Genomic DNA, 21,870 nt, shown 5'->3' on the forward strand with positions numbered 1-21,870 from the left:
TCATCCCATGTATTTGCTTAAACCAGCCCTTATTTTTTGTATTTCAGGGTGAGTGCACCTATTTCAGAGTGTATTATAAACAGTTGTCAAGTGAAAAATTTTTGTTCATCATAGTGTCAATGAATTTAGTTTTAAATCTCTAGTTAGGAAGATAACTTTTATTCTATAAATTGTATTTCTTGGGCTTCCCTGGTGGCGCAGTGGTTGAGAGTCTGCCTGCTAGTGCAGGGGACACGGGTTCGGGCCCTGGTCTGGGAAGATCCCACATGCCGCGGAGCGGCTGGGCCCGTGAGCCACGGCTGCTGAGCCTGCGCGTCTGGAGCCTGTGCCCCGCAACGGGAGGGGCCGCGATAGTGAAAGGCCCGCGCACCGCGATGAAGAGCGGTCCCCGCACCGCGATGAAGAGTGGCCCCCACTTGCCGCAACTGGAGAAGGCCCTTGCACGAACCGAAGACCCAGCACAGCCAAAAATAAATAAATAAATAAAAAAAAAAAAAAAAAAAAAAATGCCTTTAAAAAAAAAAAAAAAAAAAATTGTATTTCTTTTGACCTAAAAATACACTGTTCATAGCTTCTAGGTAAAAGTTTCTTTTTCAAAATGAAATCTGACTTTTTTGGATTCATTTTGTAATTATATCAATAAATTTAATGGTGGTTATTTTACTTTATTCGAGGTAATTCATGTAGTGGCTCTTAGTGGAATCTTTGGGAAGTGAACTGTCTCTCATTTAATAGGTTTATAATTAAGGGTATCTGGAAGTATCTGCCAGTATTTATGAGGAAGTTACCATCATCAAATATAAAATGTTGAATATATTTTATATCTTCCCTTTGCTTACATACTCTGTTTTCTTTTATTAACGTATACTATTTTAGAAATAATAAGCATATACATTAAAAACTGCTTCAGTGACAAATTAATAGTATTTATAGAATTTTTAAAAAGTTTCTCAGGAAAATGTTTCTTTAATATTTGTAGAAGAATCTTAGAATAAGCTTATTTGATGAGTGCTGTAAAAAGAATGCAGTTTTTACAAAAAGAAAACCTACTGAAGTTACAGAAGACCCATTAAAAATGATCATTTTTACTTACCCCCTTACATTAGGTAAAAAGATTTGGGGCTATTGGGACAACTGTAGAAATTTGACTGGGTTCTGTGGATTCGATGGTAATATTGTATCAGTATTCATTTCCTTGTTATGATGGTTGTATTTTAGTTATATAGGGGAATGTCCTTGTTTTTGGGAAACTGACACTGAAGTGTTAGGAGTAATGGGGTATCATGCTGGTAACTGACTCTCGATGGTTTTGGGAAAAAGTGTGTCGTTGCATGCACGTGTATGTTGGTGTAGGTGTTTAGAGACAGTATAAGACAGATGTAAGATGCTGACAATTGGGGAGAGTGGGAGAAAAATATTTGGGAGTTCTTCATACTATTCTTGAAACTGTAAGTTTGAGATTATTTCAAGATTAAAAATTAAGATTTGATAGTTGGGAAAATGTCTTTAAAGTATTTCATAAAAGTTGCTGTATTTATAGATATTTAGAACCACAAGGACTTTAGAGATCTACCCTCACTGCCATTATTTTATTTTATTTTGTTATTTTTTTAATAAATTTATTTATTTCTGTCTGCGTTGGGTCTTCATTGCTGTGCGTGGGCTTTCTCTAGTTGCGGTGAGTGGCAGCTACTCTTTGTTGCAGTGCACGTGCTTCTCATTGCAGTGGCTTCTCTTGTGGAGCACGGGCTCTAGGCGCGCAGGCTTCAGTAGTTGCAGCATGCGGACTCAGTAGTTGTGGCTCGCGGGCTCTAGAGTGCAGGCTCAGTAGTTGTGGCGCAGGGGCTTAGTTGCTCCATGGCATGTAGAATCTTCCTGGGCCAGGGCTCGAACCTGTGTTCCCTGCATTGGGAGTTGGATTCTTAACCACTGTGCCACCAGGGAAGTCCCTGCCATTATTTTATAAATGAGGCCTCAAGCGTGTGGCAGATTAAACAGTATTTTAACACGGGCTTACTGAGGACCAATAAGCATGACTAGAATTTTTCTTAAAGGGTCATGAGTAGGCCATAGTCTCTGAGTAAAGTTGGTATTTTTATTTTTGATAGGGCAATCAGCAAATCTCATATCTGAGTACATGTGATAGAGCCATACTAATATTCAGAAGAAAAGAAAAAGAGCAGCCTTTGAAATGGGTTACATGTTCTAATTAAAAATGGCTGGTTGGTTTTTTAAAAATGGCAAGATTGTAGAATCCTGTATCTTAAATTCCATTCAAGATGTCTATGGAATAATGAAGTAGTTCCAGCTAGTGGTGCCTGTTGGTGCTGTTTGAAGAATTTCAATGACATAATTAACCATTATGAATAATTCAGTGCAAAATAATGATTTTTGGTCCTTGTTTGTTTAAGGATCCCTATAACAATATATCATGTCTGATTGAGCAACATAGTGTATATGTGAGGAGGAGCATTAAGAACTTAGACTTGTTTTTAGATAACAACAAAAAAACAAGAACAAAGAGAAACAAGGAAACCTTGGGAAGTGTTGGATATATCTGTTACCTCCATGGTGGTGATGTTTTCACTGGTGTTCGTGTATGTCCAAACTCATCAAATTGTACACATTAAATACGTGAAGTTCTTTATATATATTAGTTATATCTCAATAAATTTATAAAAAAACAAACAAGCAAACTATAAAAGTATGATCTTGTTAGTGAAGAAACTTTAAGTTCAGTGAGAAATAAGTTTTTTCCCCCCTAATAAGAAAACAGTAGTGAAACCAGTTTTTCCAGCAGGAAAAAAATAATGCAGCAAAGAATTTACTAGGATTCCTCTTAATGGTGTCTGTTTTAGAAAATTACTTCATTTGGGATCTGTATTAGAAGACTTTATTTAGCTGAATAAAGTTCTTTTGACTTATTTTCATTATTTTAATTGGTACAGTATTTATTAGTCAATGAAATTCTAAAAGCTTAATTTGATGCACGTTTACATTTGTATTATTTTGTGGGTTTACCAGCACTAGTAATTGGATCACTACTAATTTCAGTCTGGTTTCATCTGAGTTAATTTTTTAAATTATGAAGAGAGGCTTAGCAAAACTAATAGGTAAGTAAGATCACAGTAAACATGTTTAACCACTTGACTCCGATAATGAGAATTTGCTTTATTTTTTAAAGTTAATTTGCAGTGGTGTTGGTGTTGGTGTCCTATTATTTCCTCCATCCCGGTGCTTTAGCATGTAACTTTTTTTTTTTTTTTTTTGTAATTGGAGATGCCTCTTTATTGTCCTTTCTATATGTCCTGATAGATGGGCAGCATAACCACAGCAGGTATAAATTGTTGGTCACTGCTGCAGGAATGAGAAGGGAAAAAATGTGTGGTTTCCACCTCCTTTCTGACATTTTAGCAGCGCGTGTTGACTGTACTTGGCTTTGAGGTTTTTGGCAACACGAAAATGGCAGAGGGAAGGGAATAAGCGTATCAGTTTTGTTGATTACTTCATTTTAGGTCTCTTTGCGTATGTTATATGTGTGGAGCCAGTACCTGTCTCAGTTATTCCATTTACTACGCTGTACAATCTTGTACAAGTTATTAACCTTTCTAAACCTCAATTTCTTCATCTGTGAAATGGAGAAAATAAGAATCTTCACCTCATAGTGTTGGTTTGAGGATTAAATCAGATGTTTAAGTATGTAGAACAACTATAGCAATATCTAGCACATAGTAAGAGCTCCGTGTTTATTATTGTTTTTGAATATACTTATTTGGAATTATTTTGCAGAGGAACTAGGAAAAATTGCAGTGCTGTTGATGTTCAGGTAACAGAAATCGCTCATTAAACTTGAGAAATAAAATGCTGTTTGTATAATATGTAAGCAGATAGGAAGAAAATTATTTCTTAATATTGATATTTGTTTTGTTTTAATAGGTATCAACAGATGCTGCATACAAACTTGGTCTACCTTGCTACAATAGCAGATTCTAATCAAAACATGCAGTCTCTTTTACCAGCAGTAAGTACCTTTAAAATAGTGTGAAGTAGATAATTTTTATAGAGTTCTTTACAGAATAACACATTTTTGTTTGGTGATTCTGAGTTTTGTTTAGCAAATCCTGCCCTCTTTTGAGAACATGAAGATAGTCTTCTATATGATCTACAAGCTTTATTATTTTGCCTTCATATTTAATTTGAATTAATTCACCTGGAATTGATTCCCTGACTGAGGAAGTTATATCCATCCATCTATTCACTAGCCTACCTATTTGTTTATTTATTTATTTAAATGTGTAATTGCACAGATTATTTAGGAACAAATCTGTAATATTTTAAAGCAGATCCCCAGCCATCATATACGTAATTTAATATGCATCTCTGGCAGATAAGGACTATTATCCCACGCCACAAAATTAACCAGAATCTCTTAATGTCTTATGATACCCAGGATGTTTTCAGTTTTCACCAGTTATCTAAAAAAACTCGAATGTTTTAATGATTGTTTGCCGCAGAATCCAAACAAGGTCCACCTGTCGCATTGGTTGATGTGTCTTGTTTTTTTTAATCTGTATCACTTTATCTTTTTTATTCTCCATTTATTTGTTGAAGAAACTGTGTCATATATTTTGCAGAATTTCTCACATTTTGGATTTGGCTGATTGTATCCTGTTGGTTCTTTAACGTGTTCCTCCATCTCATCTCTATTTCCTCTAAACTGATAATTTATAGATTGAGAGGCTCCATTAGAATTAGGTTTAGGTTTATGTTATTTCATTGGCGGCACCGTGTGTGGTGCCTGTTGTGTTTTATTAGCAGGGACACATTTTGTTGTCCCGTTTTTAGTGATTGATTGATCAGTGCACACAGTTGGTATCGGTCTGATCAGTCCATTATAAAGTTCCCCATCTACCTTTCAGTTAGTGGTTTTAGCAGTCATTGGTGCTTGTTGACCAGGTTTGTTGTTTCATTTTGGGATCTAAGAACAATGAGTTTCTAATTTTACAGTTCCTCCTGGATTGTACTTCTTTTAAAAAGGAAAATTTCCTTTCATCAAATATTTGGTTATCCTGAAATAGAGAGTTCCTATAGGAAAGTCATGATAAAGGCTTGATTCTATTCCTTTATCAATTTTCAGAATAACAAGTTGGTCTCTAGTAACCTGTCAAAGATGACCAAGGATTTTGTCTTTGTTTTTATTATCTGAACTTATAAATTTTTATCTTTTTAATGTGTTTAAATCCATTGAGTCATTCTTTGTGATACTCAAGTTTTCTCACCTTTGGTCAACGGGAACCCCTTCATTTGGCTCCTGTGTCCTTGTGACATGATTTCGGTATTGTATAGCTTCTTTGCTTCAGAATTTGTGAGAGAGATCAGACTAATTATATTTTCTGCCCCAACTATTTTTCCAACCAGCCTTTTTCCTATGGGAATTGGTATTTAGAAACCACAATTTGGATGTTTGGGGCATTCGTTATTACTGAGTTTCCATTTTTTCTTGGCATTTTCAGCGGACAGAGGTAGGAAACATGCTTTTTAAAAAGAAAGAAAATATTAAATTAGTGATATTGCCACTTCAGGATAAGTTTTTTTTACCCAGATTTGATTTTATGTATTAGTATCTCTTCTGTCTTACTCCAAAAATCTTGATACCTCAATGACATTATTATAGTCACTTGTTTGCTTTATACTACTATATATGTAACATAATTTCACTATAACAATACCAAGATTGCCGCTAACAATAACATGCTTGTCCTTAGATATACCTCACTAGGGATATATAATGAATAAATTTAGTTTTGAATCTGAAAGAATGTTAATGTGATTTTTGCCATGGACTTCATTACCAGCTAGTATGAGGAACAGATTTGATTTCATTTGTTTCCAGGTAGATAATTCTCTCCCAGCATTATCTGTTGGAAAAATAAAACAAAATATCTTTTCTCTATTTTGTCATGCCACCTCTATTATATATCAAGTGTCCATATATGTGCGGGTCTGTGTCTAATCTCTCTATTCTGTTCCATTGGCCAGTTTTTATAAATTCCACTATCTTGTCACAGTTGTCATAGTCCAATAAGTCTTGATGTATATTAGAGAAGTTCTTTACTTATTCCTTATATTCCTTATTTTTTTCAAGAATATCTTGGGTACTGGTCCTTTGCATTTCCATATACACTTAAACATCAGCATGTCCAACATAATCCGCTTGTGATTTTCATTGAGGTGAACTTGACTATAAATCAATTTGGGGAGAATTGATGTCTCTACAATACTGAGTCTTTCAAATCATGATCATTGCATGTATTTTGATTTATTTAGTCCTTTACTATCTGTCAATAAAGTTTTGTGATTTTCCTGCAGAGGAAATTTACACATCTCTCTCCTGCAGAGAGATTTACACATCTCTCATTGGATTTATTGCTAAGTACCTTGTATTTTTTGAGGCAATTTGAAATGGAATCGTTGTTTTTTAAGTTTTATTTTGTAACTGTGATTGCAGTTTACATAGAAACGCAATTGATTTTGAATCTCACAGCCTTGTTCAACTCTTATTTCTAACAATTTTTCTGTAGATACTTCCAGTTTTCTATATTCACCAACATATTTGTGAATAATGAGTTTTGTTTTTTCTTGCCAATCCTTACACCTTTTATTTCTTTCTCTTGCCTTACTTCTCTGGCTAGGACCTCCAGTACATTCCTGAATAGAAGTGGTGATAGAGGACATCTTAATCTTGTTCCTGATCACAAAGGGAAAGCTTTCACTGTTTGACCATTACGGATGATGCTTGCTGTAGTTTTTTTTGTAGATACCTTTTATCAGATTGAGGAAGTTCCCTTTCGTTTCTCTTGTGCTAATAGTTTATATATTGAATGGATGTTAAATTTTATTAAATACTTTTATTACATCTAATGAGGTGATCATAGTTTTTTCTTTAATCTGTTAATGTGGTGAATTACATTGATTTACTTCTCAATGCTCAATCAGTCTTGGATTTTTGTAATTAACCTACTTTTTCATGACCCACTTGGTCATGGTCTTTTTAAAAAAATTGCTGTATTCAGTTTGTTAAATTTTTGATCAAGATTTTTATGGCTGTTCATGAGTATCATTGACTTTTAATTTTCTTTTCTTATAATGCCTTTGTCTGTTTTTTATTTTGAGGTTATGCTGGCTTCATAAAATGACCTGCAGAATTTTCCCACTATTTCTTATCTGGAAGAATTTGCAGAGTATAGCCATTTCCTAAATGATTGGTCTAATTCTTTAGAAAAGCCATCTGGATCTGAAGTTTTCTTTGTGAGGCTTTTATTTACTGACTCAATTTCTTTATGGTTATAGGATAGTTTATACATTTCTATATTTTATGAGATAGCTATTTTGGTAAATTGTACTTTTTAGCATTTTATCCAAATTTTAAAATTTATTGACATAAAGTTTGTGAAATAATCTTTTTTCTAATGTCTGTGGGATCTGTAGTGATAGTTTATTTTATTCTTAACGTGGTTTATTTGTGTCTCCTCGTTAAAAATTTTTTTTGATCACTGTTGCCAAGTATTTATTGTATTTTCTTCTTTTAGTCTTTTTAAAGCATCAGTTTTTGACTTTGATCTTTCTCTGTTGCAGCATTTCTCAAACTTTTTGTTCTCAGAACCCCATTATATTATACGTAAACATTACTGAGCACTGTGAGGAGTTTCATGTCAGTTTTATACACTGATATTATTGATTATATTTTACTTATTATGCTAATATTCATTTAAAATGAACAACAATAAACCCATTGCATGTTAATATAAATAACATTCTTTAAAGGAAAAATAACTGTATCTTTGAAAACAAATTTAGTGAGGTAAATGACACTGTTTAATAATTTTGCAAATTTCTTTTAAATGTCTGGCTTAATAGAAAACATCAGTATTCTCATATCTACTTCTGAATTCAATCTAGCATATGTTTTGGTTGAAGTAGAAGAAAATCCAGTCCCACACAGATGTGAAATTTGAAAAGGGAAGAATATTTTTAGCCTTTTTAGGTTGTGGATAATCTGTGATGGTATAGCAGATCTCAGCAAGTGTTTTTTAAAGGTTAGTTGCAGTATGGAATCTGAAATTATATCAGTACATTTTTCTTATTCTGGTACATTAAAGTTCATTGGTCTGTCTTGCATTCTGGATGGATCTTTTACTCATGCGTGATTTCATAACATCATGCTTCGGTCATTTGGAAAATAATAAGTTCACTTAGTTATGCACCTTTTCCAAATACTGATATATTTCATTATATGATACCCAAAAATTGGTGATTTGTTGAAATCACCACCAATCTAATCAGAAAGGTCTCTTAAGTACTGGGATGCTGTCAAGCTGAAGACAGTAAATATAAGTTTGCCAAATTCCCAATTCTTCCTTGAAAGGTCAAATTTGATCATTCGCAGAAAATGCCATCAGTTGTTTTCCAGGCTCACGGTGTTCAGTTTTGAGGAAATGTCTGCCAGATACCCAAGCCTGGATAAGTATAATTTGTCTAGATATTGTTCTTTTACGTAAAATTGGTGTTCCATGAAAACAGTGCCTAAATCAGCAAGCAGCACAATCACAAAGTGTTTTCATTTTACTTTGATTTGCAGCAGATACGTTTATTATTTTCACATTTTGTCACACAGAATATTTAACTGACATGGAGAATTTAATAAATGAATAATTTTTACTGCTTCATCAAGGACATTCTTAAGTGAAAATGACTTTTTCTTTCTTTAACTGCTAGTCTGGGGCAGTCAGTAGTACGATGATTTACAGTAGAGTTTGATACCTTGATATATGCCAAGGCTCCATCAGTTACATCCACTTTTGCTTTTGTGCCATGATGTTGTAAATATCAACATAGCCTAAAAGGCAAACAGCATCTTAGTATTATTATGGAAATAGTTTTGACCTTTTGGATTCCCTAAAAGAATCTTGAGAAGCAGACTTTGTGACCATTACTCTTTTGTATGTTTTTGGATATGATTAATTTCTGATATTATCTTTATTATTTCATTTTATTTTCCTTCAGTGTATTTTGCTGTCCTTTTTCTGAGTTTTAAGATGAATGCCTGCTTCATCAGTTTTAATCCTTCCATACTAATACATGCATTTAAGGGTGTAAATTTATGTCTAATTAGTTCTGTTATGTAGTATATTCATATTTATTCTGTTCCAAATATTTTATAATTTCCATTGTTATTTCTTCTTTTTACATGGGTTGATAAATATATTTCTTAGTTTGCAAACATAGGGAGATTTTATTGTTTTCTTTTTCTTAATGATTTCTGACTTCATTGCATTGTGGGTAGGTAACACTTTGTATGATTTCAGTTCTTGGGAATTCTTTGAGATTTGTTTTACGGTCCAGCATATGGTCAGTTTTTACAAATGTTCCGTGTATTCTTTAGCCCCTGAGTGCAGAGTCCTGTATATGTTCACTAGTTCAAGTGTGTTAATCTTGTTTGAATCTTCTGCATAGCCTTACTGATTTTTTTTTTTTAATCTTTGTGATGTTTCATTTGTGTGTTTGTTCTATCAGTTACTGAGAGGTGTATGTTTAAAATGTTCAAGTATAGTTGTGGATTGACTTTTTCCTTGAAACTCTTTCGAGTTTATTACATTTTGAGGCACTGTAGTGGATGCATGTATGTTTAGAAATGTTATAGCTTTCTGGTTCTTCGTAACGTGTCATTATGAAGTATCCCTCCTTATCTCTAATTATGCTTTTGGTGTTAATGTCTACTTGTCTGGTTTTTGTGTAGCTGAGTCAGCTTTCTTTATCATTTGCATGGTGTATCTACCTTTCCATTTCTTTGTGTTAGAGATATGTGTCTTATGAACAGCATGTTGTTGTTTTAAAAAAAATCCAATCCAGCAATCTTTGTTATTTACTTGAAACATCAAATCCATTTACAGTGAACGTAATTGCTCATATATCTTAATTTAAACCTACCATCGTAGAATGCACTTTATTTTTGTCTCATCTGTTTATATTCCTTTTCTTCTGTTCTTTTTGTCTTGATAATTTTTTTTTTCTGCTAGTTTGGAAATTATATACTTACATACTTACTATTATTTTAGAGGTTACTGTATAGTTAACAATTCAAGGACCCTCAGATACTTTATTTCAATTCATTCCCTCAATGACTTATCCGTTGTGTTACACATTTTAAATCTGTGGATGTTTACTCACAAGTGATTTTTACTTTTTTTTAAAGTTAGTCTTCATTAGAAGACGATTATCATTGTTACCGTTTTTGATGCTTTTCATTCCTCCCTTCATTTATAACCTTTTCTCTCAGATCATTTCTTTTTTCCTCCCTAGAGAACATATTTCAGTATTTCCTTTTAGCATTGGTTTGGTGGTGACACATACCTTCAGGTCTTTTTTTGTTTGTTTGTTCTTGTTTTTTTGGTGATCTGAAAATGCCTTTTCACTCTCATTCTTAAAAGATGTTTTTGCCAGGGACAGATTTTAGGTTGGCATGTGAGCACATTAAATTAATCATTCTACTGTTTTCTGGCTTTTATCTATTGACAGTTGAGTGTCGTTGCAAACGTTACTATTTTGAAGGCAGTTTGACTATTTTCTTTGTGTTGAAGATTTTTTGCTTTGTCTAGAGTTTTTTGCAGTTTTACTATGATCTCTCTAGGTGTGTGTTTCTTTTTATTTATCCTGCTTGGTGTTTGTTGAGATTTCTGAAATCTGTGGATTGATATCTTTTATCAGTTTTGGAAATTCTCAACTGGCTTTCTATATTGGCTAACATGCCCACAGCAAATGTAGCCCCCAAGTTTGGGCCCATGTCTCTGGATTTTTTTTCTTCTGGATCTTGGCCTGTTCATTTTTAACTACTTTGTCTGCTCTTCCATATCTTTAAACATATTTTAAAAGTATTTTCTCCAGCTTTTTTTGTTGTCTGCAGTGGAGGGTTTGAATGACCTAATTTGCTGATAACCTATGTGATTGCTAAGTATTGGAATAGAATTCTGTTTTGCTATCCATAGAATATTAGTTATTTTTGAGGCTTCTTAGATATGACTGTTTCACTGGAGAGAGAACAAACACTTGCAGAAGGACTACTAAGTATTGGGTCCTTTCAGTACTTTATTTCATCCTCAGAGTCTTTTAAGATATTAGTCCCATTCTGTGGTTGAGGAAACTGAGTCTCAGGGTGATTAATGTGTCTAGGGACTTGTAGTTGGTAAGTGGTAGCATGGCATTTGAACCCAGGCCTTACTGAAAGCAGTTCATGCATTATGATACCAAGTCATGTTGCTATTAGGATGGAATGGAAATTAAAGTCTGACCCATTTGCTCTTAAGTTTGTGTATCAGGGTAGGATGTGGCTAGATTTTTCTAGAGCTTGAATCTAAATTTTACAATCTGCAGTGTCTTGATTGTTCTACTGTGTTGTTATGGAAATGAATGCCTTGATCATTTTTGTTTCTTTCTTGTCTAGCATTATTCCTGTACTCAGGTGTTAAGTTTAAAAAAAAAAGTTAAATGGATGAGTCTGCTTATAGTTTGGGGACTATACTATAGATTTAAGAGGCAGGTTAAGAATTTAGCTTATTAGTGGGAAGCAGCCGCATAGCACAGGGAGATCAGCTCGGTGCTTTTTGTCCACCTAGAGGGGTGGGATGGGGAGGGTGGGAGGGAGACACAAGAGGGAGGAGATATGGGGATATATGTATACATATAGCTGATTCACTTTGTTATACAGCAGAAACTAACACACCATTGTAAAGCAATTATACTCCAATAAAGATGTTAAAAAAAAAAGAATTTAGCTTATCATCACCATGGTGGCCTCTAACTCAGTGATTCTTTTTTCTTTTTTTTTCTCCTGTTCTAGTACATCTGAAAGATGTGACACATTCTGAACATGTTCTCATCAAAACAGTAACGCATTGCGCACAGGTTCTCAAGTCAGGGCATTGAGTGTGGAGAGGGGTCATTCTCCTCCAGATAGTCTTATTAGAGTCTCGTGGGTGGTTGGGGAATGAGGGTAGTTTGCAAAGTGTTCTCAGGTGATTCTGTTAACCCTTCCATATCCCTTCTACCCAACCAATTGAGAGTCTCTGTGTGACTTATGATACTGTGCAATTCTGGATTTTGTCAGTTTGTCTTGATTTGAAATATTGTCTTCATAAAATATGGAAATGTCTTAAAGTCTTAAACATTACAGTTTCTCAGATATGTTCCATATTCTCTCTAGCTTTTATGCAGAACACAAAAATGTTGGGTCATACCACACATCTTGAGATTTAGTTACTCATTTCTCTTGCCCTTCCTCAAGGAGGTAGTAATTATTGAGAAGCCAATGTGGTAAAATTTAGCTTCCCATAGATATTCATTAAGGTACTGCAAAATCTCTAACTCAGAATTTACTATTCCATTCTCATCTGTTGCTAAGTTATACACTGTTATTGAATTTTTTTTCATTTGTTTTTTATGGAGTTTACATTGTTCCCTACAAATCACATAGGACAGTAAAAATTATTACTATTTATATTCAGGGAAAGTATTATGTTATTTTACCGTCACCTGGTTAAGAACCATCACAAAGGAAAGACACACATTTCATTACAAACCTACCATTGTTTCAGATTCATTTAACACAGTCACTATTTTACATCATATTTTACTAAAGAATATAGTTATTGCCATTTGTGTATTTTGAAATAAAATTTTTCCCTCTTAATATTGGTCAAAGTTTTATTTAAAATATGTGATCAAATTTTCATTTTAAAAAAAGGGTATTTTGAAGGTTAGGTTGCTTGGGAAGCTAAGTTAACAAAGGAAGAGGGGTTTTAGAAAGCCTAGAAATAAATAGATCCTCATAGTAGGGGGAACAACAGAGAGTTGGACCAATAATAAAAGCGGGGCTAAAGAGGGGAAAAATCAGCAAGAAGGAAAGCAGTTGGGTTAGAGATGAAATAGGAAGAAAGGTGAATTTGAGAAAACTAGAATAGTAGAATACATACAACCAATCTGCCAAAAGGGATAGAATATACTACTTACTAACTGTAGTTTGAGAAATTTTGACCCTGAAAAAGGACTGTATGTTTTAGGGTGATTTTAGTGAAGTTTTCCAGAATGGAGTTTTTCACTTTATTTAACTGGTTAGAAATGTACTCATAATTATACGTATGCTCAGCTTTTAGTTTTTTAATGTCCTCCCAAAAGCGGAATTATGTATTTATAGTAATATTTCATGTATCTGGAACAAGACTAGATCTAGCAAACTTCTCCTATTTGAAAGAAAGTCAAAATTAAAAAACCAGGAATAAATGGAAAAAGACCTAAAAGGAGAAAAACAACTTATAAAGCCAGTGTACTAACACTTAGGCATTTTGCTTCTTAGTTTGGGCCCTGGGTATTCTTTTCTTATTTCAAAGGCATTGTAAGTTTGTAACAGAAACTATTCTTAGCCTTACACATATTTGAACAAGTTTGCTTTTTCAATTTTAAGCCCATAGCCAAAAAGCAGCAAATCACAAATCAGAACTTGGAGAGTGTATTCCATAGGCAGGCATACTTACAAGCAGTGTACCTGACAGCTGAGGTGGCATTGAAAGAGTCCAAATATTTGTACAAAACTGACATAATTCAAAATTTACACTATTCTGACTCCATTTAGTAGAGGTATATAGGGTCCTATCTACCTTGGTAACTGTTGGAGGCATCATTAGAATGTTGGTTTTCAGAGTTGGTATTTACTTTTCTGAAACAACATAAACTATTGACATAATTATTTTCATTATATGAACTAGGAACAATTTCACCAGTAGAAAATATGACTATATTATGTGTATGTAAGTCCTTCCTACAAATGTACTTTGAAGAAATTGCATTTCTAAGTTTCAGGCTAGTATTAGTTATTGTTAGTTTATTTTTGTCATCTGCTAGTATTATGAAGTAGTAAGCACCATTGATTTAAGAAAGAATTATGAGAGAACAATTTAAATTTTAAAAAAAGCTTTTATCCATTGATTTAATTTTTCTTTGGGAAAAACTTGGGGAGAAAATAGTCTTTTTATTGTGGTAGTTCATTTTGAAGGCATACAGTCTAGAAATATTTCTACAGAATTAAAAGTTTTAGAACTGGAAGGAGCTTGGATAATCACATAGTCTAGTGTTTCTTTACCTTGGCTGCACATTTTAAAAGCTTTTCAGGTGATTCTATTGTGTAACTAGGAATCAAGGATTTTATATTGCTGTGCATTTTAAATGGAATATCCAGTGATGTTTGAGGATATGCAAAACTTTGGAAAAATATGATTCCTATTTCTGTAGTATCACCTTCATTTGATGTGTACCATGGCCATTTTTACAATATGAGAAAGATAATACTTATTCTCTAATGCTATTAAATGAAGGATTAATTCAGACAATTCATGGTGTCCAGTATGTAGGAGGTACTTAGTAAATACTGATGGTGATGAAGATGAAGGTAGTACGCAATTGGAATGTGTAAATGGAAAGAGAAGTCAGATTAAGGAGAATTTGCAAGAAGATTAGCAGGATTCAGTTACTAAATACATATGCAGGATAAGGGAAGGAGTTTGGAGACTCAACTGACATTAATGCCATTCCCTAAGATTGAATGTATATGCATTTAATTTTCTTTTGTCAGTATGGAAGAAGGCAAAGCATATATTTGTAGAATCAAGTTGTTTTTTTTTTTAACATCTTTATTGGAGTATAATTGCTTTACAATGGTGTGTTAGTGTCTGCTGTATAACAAAGTGAATCAGCTATATTTATACATATATCCTCATATCCCCTTCCTCTTGGGTCTCCCTCCCACCCTCCCTATCCCACCCGTCTAGGTGGACACAAAGCACCGAGCTGATCTCCCTGTGCTATGCAGCTGTTTCCCACTAGCTATCTGTTTTACATTTGGTAGTGTATATATGTCCATGCCACTCTCTCACTTCGTCCCAGCTTACCCTTCCCCCTCCCCGTGTTCTCAAATCCATTCTCTACGTCTGCGTCTTTATTCCTGTCCTGCCCGAAGGTTCTTCAGAACCATTTTTTTTTTAAGATTCCATATATATGTGTTAGCATACAGTATTTGTTTTTCTCTTTCTGACTTACTTCACTCTGTATGACAGTCTCTAGGTCCATCCACCTCACTACAAATAACTCAATTTCGTTTCTTTTTATGGTATGCATTTAATTTTAAAAGAAGGCTGAAAGTTGATTGGAATTACTTGTCTTGCTTTTCACTTAATTCATTATGAGCATTGTTTAAAGAAATCTCTAATTTAATCAGATACACTTGAATTTTAGAAGTATTAAAGATCATTTTTGTTTAATAGGTGTTCTGTACAAAAAATAAAAGTCTTAACTATTAATGAAAATTGGTTAGAGGAAGTAGCCTTACATTTTATATATTGTTTTTTATTTCCTAAATTTCATTTTTTGGTGATACCACACTTGATGTTTTGAGTTAGCATTGGGCACTTGATCAGCCTTTCCTTACACAAGTGTCAGTAAAAATGATAATATATTTGTCTTCAGGTTCAGTGACTGTGCTGGCAGAGCATCCATCTGTTAAGGTATTTCACTGACTAAAATTTGATATTATAGGATTTACTGTTTGCAGGTGTGATCCAAGTGAAGTGAAGGAACACGTGGGAACACGTGGTTAGAGTTGTGGAACATTTTAAAGATTAGCAGAGTTTATTTCATTTATAAATTTTAACTTAATTTTTAGCACAGTTAATACTTTGATGTGGTTAGAACATTAAAAACTACAAAAAGTCATACAGAAGCCTACTCCTACCTCTGTCTTATACCTGCTTTTTATGCAAATAAAAGCCAATGTAAATACATACTTTCCCCTTCCTTTCTAGGCAGGTAGAACCTTGCCATACACACTGTTCTGTACCTTGTTTTTTTATTACAGTTTTTTTAATGAAAGGGTTTAAGTTCTTATTTAGAAGTATGGAAAGAACTTTTCTTCAATATTGTGATCATTTTCAGAATGTTTTAAGTGTTTGATGAACATGATCATATTTATTTGGTCAGTGTGATAATGTTGAAACTTGTATTCTTTAACTTCTGTGATAGTTTTCTTTTTTACCTTTCTAGCTGCTCAGCTCCCTATCTTTCATGTGCCTATCAAATGTTGATGATCTGTACTTGAACAACTTTTTACTATACACACCCTTCCTGGGAGATTTCACCCACACTCCTGGTTTTTTATATTCTTGACTTGATGTTCCCCTCCATATTCTTGGCTCCCAAATACGTATCTTCTTGCCCAAGTGTGCCCCATGAATCTAGCTTCCACTTGACACAACCAGTTTGGATATTTTACAGGCCTCTCCACACAATGTAGGCAAAAATCATCCGTCTCAGTTCCCCCTCTGTGCCCCGCTGTTAAAGGAAAAAAAAGTGCACAGCCATTTTGCTATTTCCTATCTCAAGTGAGTAGTATAAACACTGAGTTCTTTTAGTCAGAAACATAGTGATCATCTCAGACTACTCCCCTTTCTTTCACCAGCCACAGCTGTCTTCTTTCTCTTCTGTCTAATAAAGTGCTGCAAAATAAAAGGTGTCTAATTAAGACATTTTGGTATTAAAAACAGGAGCAAGACTACAGGTGAAATGGTCTTTTGAAATGTGTATGTGTATTTTATATGCCAAAAAGTTCTATAAATGATATTAAAGACAACAGATAGTAATTCTATAGTATACTAATATGCTATTTTAGAATTATGTATATTTAAAGTACATTTGAAACATAGAAGTAATTAGTTCTGCTGTTGAGGATTAGGGAAGGTTTCATAAAGGAGGTAACCCTGTATTTCATAGAGAATTGATTTGTGGGGGCACATTTCTCTACATTAATGTATTATAGGGAGCATTTTGCCAACATTGTTGCCTGTCTTGTCTTTTTAGAATCCTAGGAAAAATCATGTTAACCATTTGCTGGATAGCATATATAAAATTCAGAAGACTGTCTAACTGAGTCCAAATATGTAAAGAAATTGGATATATCTTACTGCGAGAAATACAAATGGGTGTGTAATTTTCTTGCAGAACTATATTAGTGAATGAAGCTTATAAATGTACTAGAGAACCTGAAGGTTGTCCCTTTGTCATTAATTGAAAATGATGTATCTAGCTCACCTCTATAAAGCGCAGAATTTGTTTGCCATATAGCTAAGAAAGTAAAGAACCTAAATGTTGGAAATTAAGTAATTTACTCTTATTTGCACAGAATAAGTACAGAAAAGTATTTGTACAAGGTTGTTTAAGCCTTATTTTTATTGGCAAAATAATAAAACAATACAAGGAAAAACTGTCAGTAGTGAGCATGGGTTAAAAACTGTTACATCTTATTCAGTTGAGTTCTGTACTTTTGCATGAGATTGAATTATATAGAATAATACCTACAGTAGAATTAATAACAGGATAGTGTGACCCTACTTTTAAAAACTAAATATATGTTTATATATATGAATTTTGAAAAAGATTCTGGAGATGTACATACCAAGCTTTTAGCAGTGGTTCCTGTGTGTATTGTTTCTATTTTTATAATGATTACACATTATTTTTGTAATTTAGCCAGACTGGTATAGATACAAAAATAATATTTAAAAAATCCAAGATCAAGCAAATATATACTTCCTCTTCTTTTTAAATGTATTTATTTATTTATTAGTTTTGGTTATGCTGGGTCTTCATTGCTGCACACAAGCTTTGTTCTCTAGTTGCGGTGAGCGGGGGTTACTCTCCGTTGCGGTGTGCGGGCTTCTCATTGCGGTGGCTTCTCTTGTTGCGGAGCACGGGCTCTAGGTGCGCAGGCTTCGGTAGTTGTGGCTCGCGGGCTCTAGAGCGCAGGCTCAGTAGTTGTGGCACACGGGCTTAGTTGCTCCGCAGCATGTGGGATCTTCCCGGTCCGGGGCTTGAACCCGTGTCCCCTGCATTGGCACTGCGCCACCAGGGAAGTCCCAAGCCAAATATATATTTCTTAATGGGTGGTATTATTACAACTTTCAGAAAGGCTTAGACTCCTGTCTCCCAGTGTTTCAGGAGTAGATTAGTTTATTTTTTTCTTTTCTTTTGAAAGAATACTCTAGAGAAATCTTCTGGTCTGTGAAGAAAAAGACATTTACTTTTTGTTCTTTAGATTATATGGTTCTGGAGTGATTGTTCAGTGGTTAACATCATCAGGGTCCGGAAGACTTGGTTTTTCAGAGCTGAGACAAAGTGTAATGTTGGATTTGTTATGGTAGGAATGTTTGCTGTTTCATAAAGTTGAATTTAGTGGGGAACCTAGTACTAAAACTGGGGAGAGTATTGTTAGTAGGTCAGGCATTCTGGGGCCTAAGCCTTTAGGACACTTGGAGAATCAGCATGCTGTGAAAATAACTGGGAGATATTATTAGTTATGAAAGTTAAGCTGATCACATTTTACAGTAGGGCTGAATATTAGCTATCTTTTTTCGAACAAGGTGCCATATGACAATTGATGAGATTGTTAAATTGAAGAAATCAATCGGTGAGGTCGAAGGGCAGCATAAATTCAAGGCTACCCATGGTGGCATCCTGAAATTTCTTGTAGGCACGAATGAGGAATCGAGGAGACCTTCCTAAACTGTTACAGATATGTGTACAATTCATTTTGGGGAGACTGATTTTAGGACTAGGAAGTAAGGCAAATATGATACAGATGGGGCTTTTGGATCCAGTCTTGGTTGACTAATCAAGAGTCTTGTGTGTGTATAGGGATCATCTCTTTATCAACTTTTGGAAGTATTTTATCTGTGTATATGTATCTATATATGTAAAATATGTATAGCCTGTTTTGAATAATTTATTTTTAAATCTCCTATTTCTACATGTCACTGTAGTGCCTCCTTTGGGGAACTGTTTTAATGACAGCTATACTAATGATAGTTATACAGATGAAGAATACTAAAATTTGTATTTTTCAGTTTTTTTTTTTTTTTAATTTTTATTTATTTATTTATTTATTTATTTATTTATTTTTGGCTGCGCTGGGTCTTTGGTTCATGCGAGGGCTTTCTCCAGTTGCGGCAAGTGGGGGCCACTCTTCATCGCGGTGCGGGGACCGCTCTTCATCGCGGTGCGCGGGCCTTTCACTATCGCGGCCCCTCCCGTCGCGGGGCACAGGCTCCAGAAGCGCAGGCTCAGCAGCCGTGGCTCACGGGCCCAGCCGCTCCGCGGCATGTGGGATCCTCCCAGACCAGGGCTCGAACCCGTGTCTCCTGCATTAGCAGGCAGATTCTCAACCACTGCGCCACCAGGGAAGCCCCAGTTTTTTTATATTCTAAAGAAATATTGAAGATAATTTTATAGTCAGAATTATTTTTAATTTTATAGTAAATCATTTAAATTTGATGGTTTCTTCATTTATTTACTAAGTATTAAGTGCCTACTGTGTGTCAGGCAATAGTTTTTGAAACATCAGTGAGCAAAACACAAATATTCCTGCTCTCTTGGGTTTTATATTCTAGCAAACGAGGCAGGCATAACAAATAATTAAATCACGTAGTCTGTTGGACAATGGGAAGAGCTAAGGAAAAGGAAAACAAATAGGAGAGGGAGAGGTGTATTGGGAATACTGGAGGCCGGGGATGGAATTTGTAATATGAAATAGAGTGGTCAGGGTAGACCTCTTTGAGAAGGTGACATCTGAGCTAAGACTTGAGGAAGAGTGTTTTAGGCAGAGGAAAGAAGCAGTGGAAAGCTCCTGAAGTGAAACTGTACCTGGCTTGTTGAAGGAACGATATGAAGGCTGTTGTGGCTGGGACAGAATAAGGAGTTTGTATGAACAGAACCTATTGTGTAGGCTATTGTAAGGACTTTTTCACTCTGAAATCGGAAGCCCTTGGAGGATTTTGAGCCGAAGAGTGAATTGGTGTATTTTAATAAGCTCATTCTGCTTACTGTGTGGAGAATTTTCTATGGAGAAGTGTGGGTCGGAGCAGGAAATCCAGTAAGGAGGCCCTTGCAGTAATCAACATGAGAGAGGTGATGGTGGCTGGTAGCAGGGTGGTAGCAGAAGAGGTAGTGGTAGAAGTGGTCAAACTGTCAGTACATGTTAAAGGTAGAGCTCAAAGGATATGTTGAAAATTGGGCGTAGGGGACAGAGTGTAGGAAGAAGAGAAGTGTCAAAGATGACCCCATGGTTTTCAGAGCAACTGGAAGGATGAAATTGCCATCAGCTGATACTGTTGGGTAAAGGCATTTGAGGCTGAGGCAGAGATATCAGGGAGTCAGTGTTGTAGATTTTAAGTTGAGATGTCTGATAGACTTCCAGATGGAGATGTGGAGGTAGAATAGGCAATTTTGACAATTAAAAAACATGAAAATTACCACAAAGATACTGGCCCCTGATTTAATTTTGAAATGCTATATTTTAAAATCATTTTTTCATTTAACAAATCTTTATTGAGTACCATATTTGACACTAGATGATTGGGGGCTACAGTGATAGGCAAATATAATTATGGACTCAGTCCTAACAGAGTTAACATATAGCGTGGTCGGCAGACATTAATTAATTACACAAACATTTTAAGTGCCAATTGTAAATGCTATGAAGAAAGGGCATCTAGGACTAAGGGAGCAGATAATGGGGGCTGATGATTCTGGTGGTCTTCTTTCAGAAAATGACATTTGAGGTATAATTTACAGAGAATACAATTCATTGATTTAAATTGTTTAGATGGATGAATTTTGACAAATCCATGTAACCACCACTACAATCAGGATATAGAACAATGCTGCCATTCCAGAAAAGTTTTCTGATGCCTGTTCTTTGCCCATTTTCCATTGGGTTTTCTTTTTTTAAATTGATTTGTAGGGGTTCTTTATTCTAGATACAAGTCTTTTATTGGCTATATATATTGAAGATACCTTCCTCCAGTTCGAAAGTTGCTTTTTTATTCTCTTTATGATGTCTTTGGATGAACAGAGTTTCTAATTTAAATGAAATCCAATTTATCAATCTTTTTTATTTCTTTTCTGTATCTTGTTTAAGAAATATTTTCTTGTATCAGGGTCATGAATATATGCCTGTGCATTCTTCTAAAAGTTTGTCTATCCATGATTCATTGCAAATTAAATTTGTTTATGATCTGAGCTAGGAGTCAGGGTTCATTTTTGTTCATATGATATTCAACTTATCCAGTACCATTTATTGGAAAGATCAGTTTTTACCCATTGAATATAAGTCGTTTTGTTGTAAGGTGACTGTATGTGTTACACTGTTCCTCAACTCTATTCTGTTGGTCTTTTTATTCTATTGGTCTGTTTATCTGTCCTTGCACCAACCAATATCTTAATTATAGCAGCAGGTAGTGTTGTTCTTCGAGTGTCCTGGCTATTTTGTCTTTTGTATTTCCATATAAATTTTACAGTCAGCTTGTTAATTTCTACAGAAAGCCTGTTGGGATTTTGATTGAGATTACATGGAATCTCTAAGTCAACATTGGAGAAACTGATATCTCCACAATATTTAGTCTTACAGTCAATGAAGATGGCATATCCCTCTGTTTAGTAAACTCCTTAATTTCTCTCAACAATGTCGCAGTGTAGAAGTATTGCACATCTCTTGCTAGATTTGTTCCTAGCTATTCAATTTTTTTGGATGCTATTATACATGGTATCATTTTTAAAATTTTAATTTTCTAGTTTATTGGCAATATATAGAAATACAGTTGATTTTTATATATTGACCTTGTCTCTAGGTACCTTAGTGATTCTCATAGTTTGTTACAGATTTTCTTGGGGTTTTTTATGCATTCAATCATGTCATCTTTGAATAATAATAATATGTCTTTT

The 21,870-nt window shown here is 34.5% G+C and overlaps 1 protein-coding gene across 4 annotated transcripts in view; it reads left to right on the forward strand.

The window, feature by feature from the left end:
- SS18 (SS18 subunit of BAF chromatin remodeling complex) overlaps nucleotides 1-21,870 on the forward strand; it is a 76,527-nt gene that overhangs the window by 8,105 nt on the left and 46,552 nt on the right. For all 4 annotated transcript variants that reach the window (XM_007197581.2, XM_007197582.3, XM_007197583.2 and 1 more), the window contains exon 3: nucleotides 3,937-4,021. In XM_007197581.2, the coding sequence (XP_007197643.1) occupies nucleotides 3,937-4,021 (85 nt within the window). The remainder of the gene's footprint in view (nucleotides 1-3,936; nucleotides 4,022-21,870) is intronic.

The sequence above is a fragment of the Balaenoptera acutorostrata genome, chromosome 13, assembly GCF_949987535.1.
Source record: "Balaenoptera acutorostrata chromosome 13, mBalAcu1.1, whole genome shotgun sequence".
NCBI lineage: Eukaryota > Metazoa > Chordata > Mammalia > Artiodactyla > Balaenopteridae > Balaenoptera > Balaenoptera acutorostrata.